Genomic DNA, 14,860 nt, shown 5'->3' with positions numbered 1-14,860 from the left:
AGTGTACATATTCATATTTATTTCTCAAACAACATTGAAACAAAACATTTATAAATAATTTCAATAAAGGTGGCAGTAATGTACCAGATGTGTACGTGAAGTACTGCTTAAGACAGTCTGCTGCCAAAAAAGCGCACTCTAATAAAAAAAAATTAAAAATCTAATATAAGGAATAGGAAACACTTCTCTTGGAATTGTGCAGTAAAAATAGCACATGCTTTGAAACATTAAAAGAATTACCATGGCTTACATTCCCTTTTAATAGTTTAAATGTAGCACAACTGATTATAATCTACATATCTTTACCGGCTCTACTGTTTAACGTGGCTATCAGAAGAGCTACTTTTCTAGCTAAGGAAAAATGAAACCATTTATGTCTATGTCCTGAGAAGTGCTGAAAGTGTTCATGTTTTTCAGAAGTACCTAGAAACGTTTAATTTGTGTACTAGCATAGTAAATCCTGATAACTGTGCAAACACCTGTCTGATTTTTCAATCTGACTTTTATTAGTGACCAGAAATGCCAGACAGCCAACCTAGACTACTGAGAAGGGTGAAACACTTACCTGTCACAGTTACAACTAAATATTGACCAAGTTCTATGTGGATACAACTGACTATATTACAAATTTGGCTGTAACACAGGTAAAACTTAAGTAGTGTTCCAGGACAATAACTGCTCAGGAGTCCCTGACATTATAACTCCACAAAGACTAAGAATTATCTTTCTGGTGGCCCGGAAATGCACGTATAGTGCGGTATCCTTTGTTCAGGGGCTTTAAACCCCTTGGCTATGTCTAAACTGGCATGATTTTGCGGAAATACTTTTAACGGAAAAGTTTTTCTGTTAAAAGTATTTCCGCAAAAGAGCGTCTAGATTGGCAAGGATGCTTTTGTGCAAAAAGTGCTTTTGCGCAAAAGCATCTGTGGCCAGTCTAGACGCGATTTTGCGCAAGAAAGCCCCGATCGCCATTTTAGCCATCGGGGCTTTTTTGCGCAAAACAATTCTTCCCTGTCTACACTGGCCCTCTTGAGCAAGTATTCTTGTGTAAGAGGGCTTTTTCCCGAGCAGGAGCGTGAAAGCATTTGTGCAAGAAGCACTGATTTTGTACATTACAAAGTCAGTGCTCTTGCGCAAATTCAAGTGGCCAGTGTAGACAGCTGGCAAGTTTTTGCGCAAAAGCGGCCACTTTTGTGCAAAATCTTGCCAGTCTAGACGCACCCCTTGTCTCTTCTGTGTGTTGGGAACCCTTCCCATATGAAAAGTTGATAGGAAAACGGGTTTAAGCTTACAAGTTACAGGCAGTCCCCGAGTTACTCGGATCCGACTTATGTCGGATCCGCAGTTACGATTGGGGCCCTCCCTCTCCCTGGTCTCCAGCAGACCAGGGAGAGGAAGCAAAGCGGCGGAACACGGGGGCAGCGGACGCGTCTGGGCTGTCCGCTGCCCGCATGCTCCGCGGCTTTGCTCTGCTTTGCTCCCCGTCCCCCTGGTCTGCAGACCAGGGGGACGGGGAGCAAAGCAGAGCAAAGCCGCGGAGCCTGGGGTTCTTAAGTTGAATCTGTATGTAAGTCAGAACTGGCGTCCAGATTCAGCTGCTGTTGAAACTGATCAGTTTCAGCAGCGGCTGAATCTGGACGCCAGTTCCGACTTACATACAGATTCAACTTAAGAACAAACCTACAGTCCCTATCTTGTACGTAACCTGGGGACTGCCTGTATGTCTTTTTAAGGGAGACTAGAGTCCTAAATTGAAGTATTTAAACAGCTCCTTCTTAAGTAAAATTTAGATTAAAAAAAAAAAACCCAGCCATTTTCAAAGTATAGGTAAGCACAATAATCAGACATATGCTTTGTTCTTCCCACCTCAAAAAAGGTCTTTTATAGATGTGGTATTCTTTGAAAGAAATGAATTGGAGAAATTACGGATTCGTACTTGGACTATGCTAATAAGTTTCCAGTGGCTTGTTCAGTATTCTGTTTCAATATGCAGGCTTGTACTCAAAAATTTTACTGAACCTAGCAGTTATAGGATAACATTGGCTCCTGTATGCTTGTATTTAATACTCAGTGATAGGAAATGGAACTTGGAATCGCACTGAAGACCTAGACACTGATCATTAATATACTAGTTTTCTGTGAAGGAGAGCGAGAGCAGAAATACCAAAGGCATCACCTCTTCATTGTGCATTAATAGTAGCTACCCTGATGATATAGCAGAATGATAGGCATTAGTTAGTACATATCTTATATGCATTGGGTCTCTCTTGCTTACATTTAGATCTTTTAATGGGTGATTATCAGGGATGTAAGTGACTAGTCAACTACTTGATAAGCTTATTGAACAGTTGAGTAGTCACTTAACTAGTTGATTCTCTTTCTCTCTCACACACGCTGCCTCTATCAGAGAGAGGCAGCAAGGTGGGGGGTGAGGGAAAGCAGGAGCTGGTGCTAGGGGGAGCCAGTTTAAAAGCCAGTTCTCCCCAACATCATCTCCACAGGGGCATGGGGGGAGGCAGAGGTGTCCCTACTGCCTCTCCCTTTGAAATGCACAAGAGCTGCCCATGGCTCTTCTACATTTCAAACACCTGCAGCTCTTGTACATTTCAAAGGGAAAGTCAGAGAAGTGGGGCCTAAGCAGTCGGCTGACCTATTTGAAATGTACAAGTACATTTCAAAGGGAGAGGTGCAGTGGGACTGCGAGAATCCCCTCCCTTATCAACTAATCATGTAGTTAATGGGAATTCCATCTACTACTTAATTAGTTGATTAATCAAAATTTAACAACCCTAGTCATTACTCAAAATAAACAAATTATGTATTTTTCAATGTTTTCTAAAAGCATTGAATTCCAGATACACCACGAGGTGACATTTGTATATATTTTACTTTCCTTTAGCACTTACACTTACAAGTTAATTTGAAATTCATTGAGTATCTGTGAATACTAAAGAGTTCTATTATGCCTTTTTGCTGAGTCTTATCATTTTATTCATTTAATCTGTTCCAGATTGCAGCATCATATGGAAATGCTATTTGTATTTTTGAACCTCTGGGTATAAATTCTCACAAAAGAAATTGTGTAAGTATGTATTAAACATGAATAAACTATATTTTGGTTTGTTGGAGCAGATAAAAATATGCCTAATACTTGATAAACCCCATTAGGATGGAACAAAGGAGATTATCTGAAGAATATACTGATTTTCGACACATGCATATTTTAAAAAAATTGGATAGTGGGAAAGCAGAATTAATTTCTTATTCCAAACAAATATTCCTTAGCAATATTCTAGACAATATTGCTTATCGTAAAATGCTCTTATTTGAAAATGAATGTTAGAAAATACAATTATTTTCCTTAGTTTTCACCCATTCTGTAGGCAACATTCTAGGAAATGGAACATCAAATGAGTATTTGTTTCTATTCCTCCTTCCATAACTATAAGGGTATAGTATTTAGCTAGTCCCTAGTATTCTGGATAATATGAACACATCTTTGTTTGGAATGTCATGTGAAAATGGTGACTGTTCAGTTTTCTGCTACTAAAAAATGTCAGTGCTGCATTTCATCATTATAAATCAGTTGAATGCATTTATTTAATACTAGATGCAGCAACCTATTATAGTCTGAATTTATTTGCAAAAGATTTAATATAAATCTCATACAGAAAATAAAAATGCTGTTACTTTTTTGCTGTTTAAAGCTAACCATTATTCCTAATGTTTTTATACCACAGCAACTAAAGTGTCAGTGGCTTAAAACGGGGCAGTTTTTCCTTAGTTCTATGACTTACAACTTAGCATGGGATCCTCAAGGTAATGTGAAATTGATAATTGTTTGTTTATTACTGTAGAATGGTTCTGTGTACAATTTTTATTTAAATTAAATTGTAGTGTGACTATGTAAGTGTTTAAACTAGAAGACAGACCTGGGGTTACTCAGATCCTTAAATAAGTTTTGTTTTTCTTCATTTAAATCATTGTTCTGTGGTGAGACTGGAGGTAAGGGGTTCAGTATGCAGGCTGCCCTAGGAAGAGAGGATAACTTAAGTCCCCTCTCACCATAGTATCTTGGAGCCGGGTGAAAAGTGCCTGTCCGTGGCTTCTACAACTCCAGTGGGCACAACTGGGGGACAGACACATGGACAGACAGACAAACTCTCTGAAATATATAGTAAATAGCTGTCCCTTTCTCTACTCTGTCTCCTGGGGTTATAGCTGTCCATCTCAGTCCCCTGGCTGTGTTCCCTCCCCCCACCCCCCATTGTTAGTCTACAGTATAACAGTTCCTCCTATCAGACCCCTCCTTTTCCATTTGATGAGAAGCAAGCACATTCCAGGCATATCCCATTGTCCTGGAACAACCAAACTCTTACCTTGCTTTGTTAGAATAAGAGGAAGCTGCATACCAAATTTTGTGGTCCTAATTCTTACTGTTTGAGTTCTTAAAACAAATGGACTCACAGATGGACGAACAAATTCTCTATATTATATAGTATTTAAGCAATTCTCAAACTGTTGTAGCTACACTATATATGGTACACAGGTTGTTAAAACTTTAGTATCACAGTAAAAATCTTTTGAAGTTACTATTTATGAAGGTGCTATGCCGTAGACTTTTGAGTTTTAGACCTTGTCTGACTTATCACGGTTGTGCAATCTAAGTTACACTACTCCAGTTGGTAAATAACTTAACTGGAGTTGATATAGTTTAAGTTGATTTACCATGGTGGCTTCACTGTGTCAATGGGTGATGCTCTTCCATCAGTTTACCTTACTCTTCTCATTTTAATGGAGTAGTGGAGTAGACCAGATAGTGCTTGTCCATCAGTTTAGCATGTTTTCACTGTGCCTTTTGAGTACTGATCTAATGGTATTGTACACATGGCCTTAGATAAAGTATGGTAGATTTGGGAAATGTGCTCTTAGATAGCTAACTGATATGAATACAGAACTAGTGAAAAGTATTTCACATGGTAAGGTACCTGTCATTCTTCTATGTGAAGTTAGAAATATGAAGTCTGAATCTGGTTTTAATTCAAAGTGTACTAATATGGGACACTTCAGAATTTTAATAACTCAGTACTCAAACCAATGACCCATGAATGGTTTTATTCTTCCTGAAAGCCCAAATTGTTATAGGTCCTAGAAAGATATATGCCAGGTCATGTGATACTGAACCCTATTTTGAATTTTGTACTTTTCCACTTAAGGTGAAAAAATGTTTGAATTGAGTGCAAAATTCCTGCCTTAATTAAAAAAGGGGACAATTGCCAGATGTCAGGAGACACCACCACCCCTTACCACCTAAGATGCCTTCTAGAAACATCTAAAACTGAAGGGGGGAAGGTTGGGCCCAAGCTAGAAGGCTTCTTAGCTTGTGAAAAAAATGCTTAGAACAACTGTTTAGGGCAGTGTTTCTCAAAGTGGTCTGCACATCCACTCTTGAGAAACTGGCTAACTGGCCACTCCTACTTTTTAAATCCTACTTTTTATACTTAATAAAAACACTTTTGTTTATTATCAAGCTCAGTGGAAATAATTCTTATGTGGAGGGGGAGCACAGCCTTTGTGCATATCTCCCTTTCATTGGTAAAAGGGGCAGTTCCTATGAGAGTCTCTTTGTAAACTTTTACATAGTATAAGATGCATTTGTTTGGTGTTTGCTCCTTTTGAGTGTTTGGTTTCCTGGGTACTGAGCCCTCCCAGAGCTGAACAGATTCAGTGTCTGTGTTGCTCAGCAGGGAAGCAGTTACTCCAACTCCCTGTTTTGGCTGGGGGAGACCAGAGCTTCTGGCCCAGCAAAACAGGGTGGTGAGGAACCCCAAAAGGCAGGAAAGCAGGTGTTAGTGGCGTGATCATCATACCAGGGAACAACGTGTCACAGTTGCTATTCAGTTATACATTTTTCCCCATCAGAATATATATGCTGTGTGTTTAAATATTTTTAACATATCACAGTTGGAAATTGACTAGGTATTGAATTATGTATAGTATTCACTCTTAAACATAGTGCATTACTTGAGAAAACTAGTTTTTAAATACCCATTTTATCAGAGACAAATTCTTTCCTGTTTGCCAATTCCACACCTCAAAGCAAGATTTCACCATTTTCCTCCCTTGAAGAATGTTGTAAGTGCTGCACATTTTGAGTGGTTAACAGAAAAGCTATTGATTGGAAATAGTTAAATATAAAGTATATCACATAGTAAAAATATTTCTACTGTAGATCTGTTCTACAGTTGTGAACTGCAGAAGTGAATGTGTACCGTCTGATTGTATAGTGATCAAAGAAGCTCAAGTTCAGTTGTACAAAGATATGGATCAGTGTGTCAGGGTTGCTGATGTATAAGGTTGCTCTAAAGAAGCTAAGAACAGAAGAGTGAATGAAAAGTGGATTATGGGGTAATCAGAATGTTTGTGATAGAAGACAGATGTGAACAGCTTAGAGGGCATTGATAAAGTCATTTATGCTGAAGAGCAGTGAGTCCTTCTAAACTAAAGTTAGGTTAATATTATGCTCCTAGTCCCCTCGCTAAGGCAATTGTCAAGAAGCCCAAAATCCTGCCATGGCACATTAGATTGGGGCACCCAGTGATTGTATGGGTTTAGGCAAACACCAGTGTATGAGTTTAGGGAAACATCCTTTACAAGTCTATCAGTGTGAAAACAGCCTGTATCTCTCAGTGAAAACATGTTACAGTCACATTATGACCAGATGTTTATGAATCCCTGCTGTTTGGCTTGACGATATGGTGATGCCTGTTTCCCAAAAGCTTTCTTCCTCCTTTCCCAACAATACCAGCATGAAAAAACATGACCCCCTACCCAATTATGCTTAGATACCTGAATGTTATGTATCTTAAAAATACTAATATTAATTTTTACTCCTATGCCAATGGTTGGCAACCTGTAGATTGTGGGCCACATGTAGCCCATCTAGATTCTGTGTGTGGCCCATGAGACATTTTGTTTAGTTACCCACATGTTGGGTTGCCAAATTCTGCTGATTTCCATCCTCATAGTTTTTTCCTACAGGCATTACTAAAGTGACATGTATGTAAAGCAAGAGTACTTGCTGATTACACCAACATTGACTATGAACTGTGTGCTGCCTCTGTACGCAATCAGAGAAATGCTATGCTTCAATCAACACACCATGCAAATGTTTAGGTATGCGAGCGCAGCTAGCAAAACTATTTTTCCCGGAGACCATCTTGGTTACTACAATATTGCAGCACACTGTGATGGAGTGCCACTTGTGCAGCCCACTCACGAGCCTAGCCCACTGTTGCCCTATGCAGTGCAGCAAAAAGTTAAAGCTAAGAATGTGTGTCCAAGAAAGCATATCGGTACCTGTGAACTTAAGTCTTTTCAACAGACATTATCTGTGAGCTGTAATTTAATAATGTAGTAATTTTAAAAAAAAAAATCAAGAGGTCTAGTTTTCTCCTTCACAATATGGCTTGTTGGTATGGGTGTTTACAACTAATTACAATGGATTGCTGGAATTAATCACTGTGGAAAAGGAGAGTTTCTTCTTTATCTGGAAAATGTGTTCTGTGAGAGTATCTCTAGTAATGGATATACCTGTGTGGTTATTACCTTACATTATTGATATTTAATATTTGGTGTGCGTCTACACAGCAAGATGCTTAACTCGAAATAAGCTATGCAAATTGAGCTATATCAATTGCATAGCTTATTTTGAAATAGGAAGTGTCTATACAGCATGTGTTTCGAAATAGAGCACTCTTTCTCTGAAATCCTTTACTCCTTGTACAATGAGGGTTACAGGATAAGAAGTCCTCCAGCTTGACAATATTTTGACATTGTTTCAAAATAATTGCCTGCTGTGTAGACGTGGACTAAGTTATTTCAAAATAATGCTAGTTATTTTGAAATAATGTTGCTGTTGATGTACCCTTACCTGACTGTTAGCAGGTTAATTTTTAGACAGTCACATTCCTGCTACTTATATAACGTATGCTTGTAAATAATGACTTCTTGTGGTGAGAGATAGCACAACTACTCTGTTCCATACTCAAACAGAAACCCATTTTATAGGAAGGCAGAAGTTTCTTTTGAAGTTTTAAATTCTAAAGAAATGTTTGTCTGACATTCTGGAAAAATACAAGAACTACTTTTATTGAATTCTAAAGTTATTTATCTGTTCAATCTCCCTTTGTTTGTTGCAAGGGAAGGTACCAGGGTTGGTATTAGTGTGGTATGTCCTGTGGTGGTTGGTAAGAATCATCTTGAGGTTAGGTGGTTGTCTATAGGAGACTATGGGTCTGTCTCCCAGAGCCTCTTTGAGTATGGTATCCTGTTCCAATATAGGCTGTAGTTTATTGATAATGTGTTGGACAGGTTTAAGTTGGGGGTTGTAGGTTATGGCTGACCTAGAACAACGTTTCCTCAACTCCCGTCCCCTTTCACCCCTCCTCTACCTACGGTACATCGATGACATCTTTATGATCTGGACACATGGCCAAGAAACACTGGAGATATTCCACAGAGATTTCAACAACCTACACCCCACCATCAACCTCAGCCTGGACCATTCTACACGAGAGATCCACTTCCTGGACACCACCGTACAAATCAACAATGGAAAATTAGACACCACTCTCTACAGAAAACCCACCGACTCATACAGTTACCTACATGCATCCAGCTCCCATCCAGAACACACCACACGATCCATCGTCTATAGCCAAGCCCTTCTATACAACCGCATCTGCTCTAACCCCACTGACAGAGACCAGAAGCTTCAGGATCTCTACCAAGCATTTATAAATCTCAACTACCCACCCAGAGAAACAAAAAAGCAAATTGAAAGAGCCAGACGAATACCTAGAAACCATCTACTTCAAGACAGACCCAAGAAAACCAACAATAGAACACCACTTGTCATCACCTACAACCCCCAACTTAAACCTGTCCAACACATTATCAATAAACTACAGCCTATATTGGAACAGGATACCATACTCAAAGAGGCTCTGGGAGACAGACCCATAGTCTCCTATAGACAACCACCTAACCTCAAGATGATTCTTACCAACCACCACAGGACATACCACACTAATACCAACCCTGGTACCTTCCCTTGCAACAAACCCCGTTGCCAGCTTTGTCCACATATTCATTCTGCTGATACCATTATTGGACCTAACCAAGTGAGTTATAAGATCAAGAACACATATTCCTGCGCATCCAGAAATATAATCTACGCTATCATGTGCCGAAAGTGTCCGTCTGCTATGTACATTGGACAAACATCTCAGACACTTCGCCAAAGGATTAATGCCCACAAAACAGATATCAGACAAGATCACAAAGAGAAAACAGTTTCTTGCCACTTTAACCAGAAAGGACACTCTCTAAATGACTTAGCCACCTGCATTCTGCTACAAAGACCTTTTACATCTACACTTGAAAGGGAATCCTCTGAACTGTCATTCATGTTAAAATTCGACACTTACCAACAAGGACTTAACAAGTCTTTGAACTTTCTCACCCATTACCAAGACAGTTTCCCCAATTATCACCTGTAATACCATTAACTCACAAACATCCCACTCTCCCTACCTTTAATATCAGCAATTCACAGACACTTACCTTCCTTCCTCCCCCTTCCCACCCCCCCCCCCCCGCATCCCCCTACTGTTCTGCAATGTGATTTGTCCTTTTCATATTTGTTCATTTTTTTTAAATTGTATCCTTTGGTATATATGGTTGTGACTACTTTCTTCCACTATTTGATCTGAGGAAGTGGGTCTGGCCCACGAAAGCTCATCTAATAAACCATCTTGTTAGTCTTTAAAGTGCTACATTGTCCTGCATTTTATTATAGACTGTAACAAGACATATTTTAATTTAAATAGCCCCAGATAAGGGATTGGCTTACTGATATACATGGAAATAAATCTAGGCTTTGGAAGAACAAATGTTTATCATCTGCCATTACAAATGTTTAAGTAAGGTTTACTAAATGTTTGCACGTTAATATGTACAGGTTGGACTTCAAAAAATCGGACTCCTTCATTTAGCAACATCTGTGGTCTGGCAGGACCACAGGTGTTCCTGGACCAGAGAGTCCTGGCTGGGAGCCCCAGTGGCAAGAGAGCTGGCGGCTCAGAGCCACTGGGGCTGGGACCAGGGCTGGAGACCTGGTAGAATAGCTGGGTGTGGCAGCCCCGGTAGCAGGACTGGGGTTGCAGCAAAGGCCAGCAGCAAGGAGAGGGGAAGTGTGCTGTGGGCTAGTGGCACCTTTGTCCGGCAAATTCCCTCTTTCGGGACCAGTCAGGTCCCAAGAGTGCCAGTCCAGAGAGGTCTAAACTACAGTATGAATCAGTAGCTATGTCTTTTGGAAATATGAAATCAGCATACTTATTCATGAAATTATTGGGGCTTATTTTTAACTCGTGGTCTAATATCCAAAACAGTATCAATTATTTTCATATTACTGTATTTATGATAGCAGGAAAAAGACACTCTTGCTTAAAATAGACTATGAAATCTAAGAAAATGTGGTAAAACCAACTGGAGCTTAGTGTACCATGTCTGAATAACATACTATAATCAAAAACTTCAGGAGGTAGCTGAGTTAGTCTGTATAGGATAAACATAAAAAACAAGAAATGGTCTAGTAGCACTTTATAGCCTAACAAAACATGTAGGTGGTATCATGAGCTTTTGTGGGCGCAACCCACTTCTTCAGAAACTCCAGTCATCTGAAGAAGTGGGCTGTGCCCACGAAAGCTCATGATACCACTTACATGTTCTGCTAGTCTATAAAGTGCTATTAGACCATTTCTTGTTTTTTAAGTTTATAATCAAAATGGACTTGAAAGTTATCCTCTTAGTTTATTTATAATTACTCTTGTTAAAATATGATACTCGGCTTAATCTTCCAATGTAAATACATATTGAGTTCCTCATTCGGGTCTACAACTTTAATATTACTCATTTTCAGGTAACAGGCTTCTGACAGCAACTGACTACTTACAGTTGTGGGCCCCTCCCTGTGGTGAGATTCTAGAAGAAGAAGAAGAAGAAGAAGATGATGATGATCCTGACAGTCAGATCAAAGATGATAAAGTACCTCCTGTTCTAAATGACTGGAAATGTGTCTGGCAGTGCAAGTAAGTGAATTTGTAATTTAAGATGTGTTGAACAAGGTGGAAAAGACAACATTTTAAGTGTGTGCCTTTACAAAATGTGAATACATAGGATCCTGCACATGGATCAAATTTAGATCCATTGATATAAAGCAGATATTTATGGAATTGCAGGACTCTAGCAACAGCAAGGCTAGGTCTACACTACACCTTTTTCCGATTGTTTTTTCGGAAGAGGCTTTTCTGAAATTTGGTCCATCTACACTGGGCCAAATTTCAGAAAATCCCCCTCTTTTGGAAGATCCCTTCTTCCTCGTAGAACAAGGAAGACAGCTTCCAAAAGAGCACGTTTGCTCTTCCGCAAAAAAAGATACATTAGGTATCCCAGAAAAAACCCCGCGCTAGACGTACCCGAAGTGAGACAAGCTGACCATGGCCAGCAACCGATACAGGAGCTGCAGCAGCGAAAGCAGCATATGTTGGGCCACCAGTCTCAGGAGTCATCACCCAGCCCTGCACGTTGAGGCCAGCTCCAGGCTTACTGGCAGCTGTTTCTGCTCATGCTAGTACAGGCAGTCCCCGGGTTACGTACAAGATAGGGACTGTAGGTTTGTTCTTAAGTTGAATCTGTATGTAAGTCGGAACTGGCGTCCAGATTCAGCCACTGCCCCGCTGCCCGAGCCCCTCCGTGGCTTTGCTCTGCGTCTTCCTGGTCTGCAGACCAGGGAGACGCAGAGAAAGCCCCAGAGTACACGGGTGGCAGGACCGCGAGTACACGGGTGGCAGGACATAAGTCGGATCCGCGTAAGTCGGGGACTGCCTGTATGTGCAAGAGGCTCCCATGCTTCTGGACTGCAGACCAAGGTTCTCTCTAAGCTGTGCGGTAGCACGGCCCTGCAGCTGCTTAATGAGCATTATCCAGCCATAGGCTGAGGGCTCTGTGCATAAAGCTTCCTGGCTGGAAGAAGGGCAATTCTCTCTCAGCTATAGCAGCAGCTACCTGCTGAAGTCGAGCAGTGAGTCTCTCCCAGCTCATAGGGAGGGGTCATGTCCCTACCAACTGGGAAAGACTTGCTGCTCTGTCCTCAGGTAAAATCAGACATATATTCTTCCCATGAAGAATATTCTTTCCACCATATCCAGGTGTCTGAACCACCCAACTGACAAGAGATTTTCCTTAAAAGGAATTTTCAGCCAGTAGAACTGTATATTGGAATACTGTTGAGAATTTTTTCTTATAACAAGTAGCTGTAAATATTCCTTTCTGATCTTTCCTCTTCAGCTTCTAATCTAGCAGTAAATAGTGTTTCTTTCCCAGAAGCATTCCAAAGTCTGTTGAGAGGGATTCACTTATCAGGCTGGATGTGTTGTATTCTAGCTTCATTTAACAAGGTTCCATCTGTATCCTCAGTTTCTTTCATTCTGCTTTTGCCTTTGCTTTCATCTTGATTATTCATGTAATGTAATATATATTTCTGTTTTAATTATTTTATTTCATACATTTTTAAAGCCAGAAGGGACTATAATGATCATGCTGTCTGACCTGTTGGATAATAAAGACCATAGAAATTACACTGCACAAGGCCCATGTTTTACTATTAATCTAGAGTATACTTTTAGAAGGTTATCTAATTGTACTTTATAGATTTAAACTGATAAAGAATTTACCATGTTCTTTCATAAACTACAACAGTAAATTACCTCACCTTGAAAATTTTGCACTTTATTTTTCAGTTTAAATTTATCTAACTTCTACTTCTAGTCATTGGGTCTTGTTATGCCTCCGCCTGCCCCAGATTAGAGCCCTCTATTATCAAAAATGTTCTCATCATTGTAAGGCAGGTTTTCTAGACCTCAGCTCATTCTTGTGGCACTTTTCTGACCCCCCCCCCTTCAATTTTTTTACATCTTTTTTAAAGTGGTGGACACCAGAATAGGACTGCTGTATTCCAATAGTGGGTCAATGCCTGCGTTGGCCTCTTAGCCACAGACTCTCTGGGAAATTTATGTGAAGCTGACTATCCACTATGACCTGTAAGTCCTTCTAAGAATCTCTGTCTGCTAGAAAACCCCCACCATCATCAAAAGATGACTGTTGTTCTTTATTCTTGTATGCTGGACCTTGCCTGCCTTAAGTTGTTTGAATAAGCTCAGCTGACCAAGCTGTGGATGGAAGCCCTTTCAGTACTTGTTGAGCATTTTATATCACCCAGATCTGAATATTTTCAGTTTATTCTTAAGGCTCTCTGGCTCTGTCAAAAAATGATTAGTAGTTACTACACCAGAATGTTTTCAGAGGGTCACCATTCACAGAGATGTCCCTCACTTGTGTGATGACAGGTACATATTCTTCTATACAGGAGTTTTCATTTAGATAGTTCAGTATGTCTTGGTTCTGAAAGCCAAAAGAAGCTAGCCTAAGCACAAAAGACTTGGAATTTTGGGCCATAAAATGGCCATCTGAATTTTCCTATTGTGAGAGGTCGTTTGAACTACAGGCAGTCCCTGGGTTACGTACAAGATAGGGTGTCGGGGGGCTCGCCCCTGTCTTGGGGTTGCCACCCCCATCCGGGGCCTAACTCGGCCCGTCTGGGCCTAGCCCTCAAAGTACACTGCCCCTCTCGTAGGGGAAATACGGCCCACTGGCCTAGTCCCAAAGTACAATGCCCCTGTGCTAGGGGAAATACGACCTCCCGGCCTAGTCCTCAGTTTGCAGGCCCGGAGGCCTAGTCCTCAGTTTGCAGGCCCGGAGGCCTAGTCCACAAGTTGCAGGCCCAGAGGCCTAGTCCACAGTTTGCAGGCCCAGAGGCCTAGTCCACAGTTTGCAGGCCCAGAGGCCTAGTCCACAGTTTGCAGTTTGTTACCCTGCTCCCACGTGTCAGGGTCTCAGGCAGCAGGGGTAGGGGGGTCCGGGCCCTCCCTCTCCACCGGACCCCGACCCAGGGCCCTAGTAGTTTCGGGTGGTTCCCACCACCGGCTCGGCGGGGGCTCCTCCCCGCAACGCCCCGAGCCCTCAGGGGCTTCTCCAGCTCCCTGCCCTGGGCCGCTTCCTACCCCCTGCTCGCAGCCTGCCGCGGTCCCACCTGTCGGCGCCGGTCGATGGGCTGTAGTGGTCCTCCCCCCGGCAGCTGCAGAGTTGGTGGGGTCCGTTCCAGCACTCGGGTCGCGGGTGGTCGGTCGGCAGCTCCGGCGTTGGGGCCGAGCCCGGCAGAGGCCCGGCAGCAGCACGCTCAGCTCCCCTGGCGACTCCCTCTCTGGCCAGTGGTCGCTAGCTCCTGCTCGGGTCGCAGTCTGCCCTTTCTGAGCAGGCCAGCAGCCTTTTATACCTTGGCTCCCTTTGGAGCATGCCCAGTAGGGCTGTGTGGGTGGGGCCCTCTCCGCCCCAGGCCCCAGGTGGTTTCCCTGGGCCTGAGTGCGGGGCGGGGCCGCCCCGTCACACACCCCCCCCCTTAAGTGGGTACCTATCCTCTCGCCCGTTCCCGTCTCTTCTTCCCCCCCTCGGGAAAGGAAATCAGCATTCGTGTGCGCCTTCCCTGGGCGATGGGTTATACTGAAATTGTACGGCTGTAAAGATAGATACCACCGCATTAAACGGGGGTTCGTCTCCTTCATGCTATTTAACCATTTCAGGGGGGCATGGTCTGTCACCACCTGAAACGTGTTGCCCAATAAATAATATCTTAGGGCGTCTACAGCCCACTTTATTGCCAATGCCTCCTTTTCTATAGTAG

The 14,860-nt window shown here is 42.0% G+C and overlaps 1 protein-coding gene across 4 annotated transcripts in view; it reads left to right on the top strand.

Annotated features, from left to right (window-relative positions):
* DMXL2 (Dmx like 2) overlaps window positions 1–14,860 on the top strand; it is a 151,631-nt gene that overhangs the window by 17,049 nt on the left and 119,722 nt on the right. For all 4 annotated transcript variants that reach the window (XM_089782037.1, XM_075897232.2, XM_089782035.1 and 1 more), the window contains exons 3-5: window positions 3,011–3,082; window positions 3,741–3,819; window positions 10,985–11,153. In XM_089782037.1, the coding sequence (XP_089638163.1) occupies window positions 3,011–3,082; window positions 3,741–3,819; window positions 10,985–11,153 (320 nt within the window). The remainder of the gene's footprint in view (window positions 1–3,010; window positions 3,083–3,740; window positions 3,820–10,984; window positions 11,154–14,860) is intronic.

This window comes from Pelodiscus sinensis, chromosome 14, assembly GCF_052426305.1.
Source record: "Pelodiscus sinensis isolate ZL-2025 chromosome 14, ASM5242630v1, whole genome shotgun sequence".
Lineage (NCBI taxonomy): Eukaryota > Metazoa > Chordata > Testudines > Trionychidae > Pelodiscus > Pelodiscus sinensis.
Note: the sequence above shows the minus strand (reverse complement) of the source record. Positions and strands in the feature narration are given on the sequence as shown.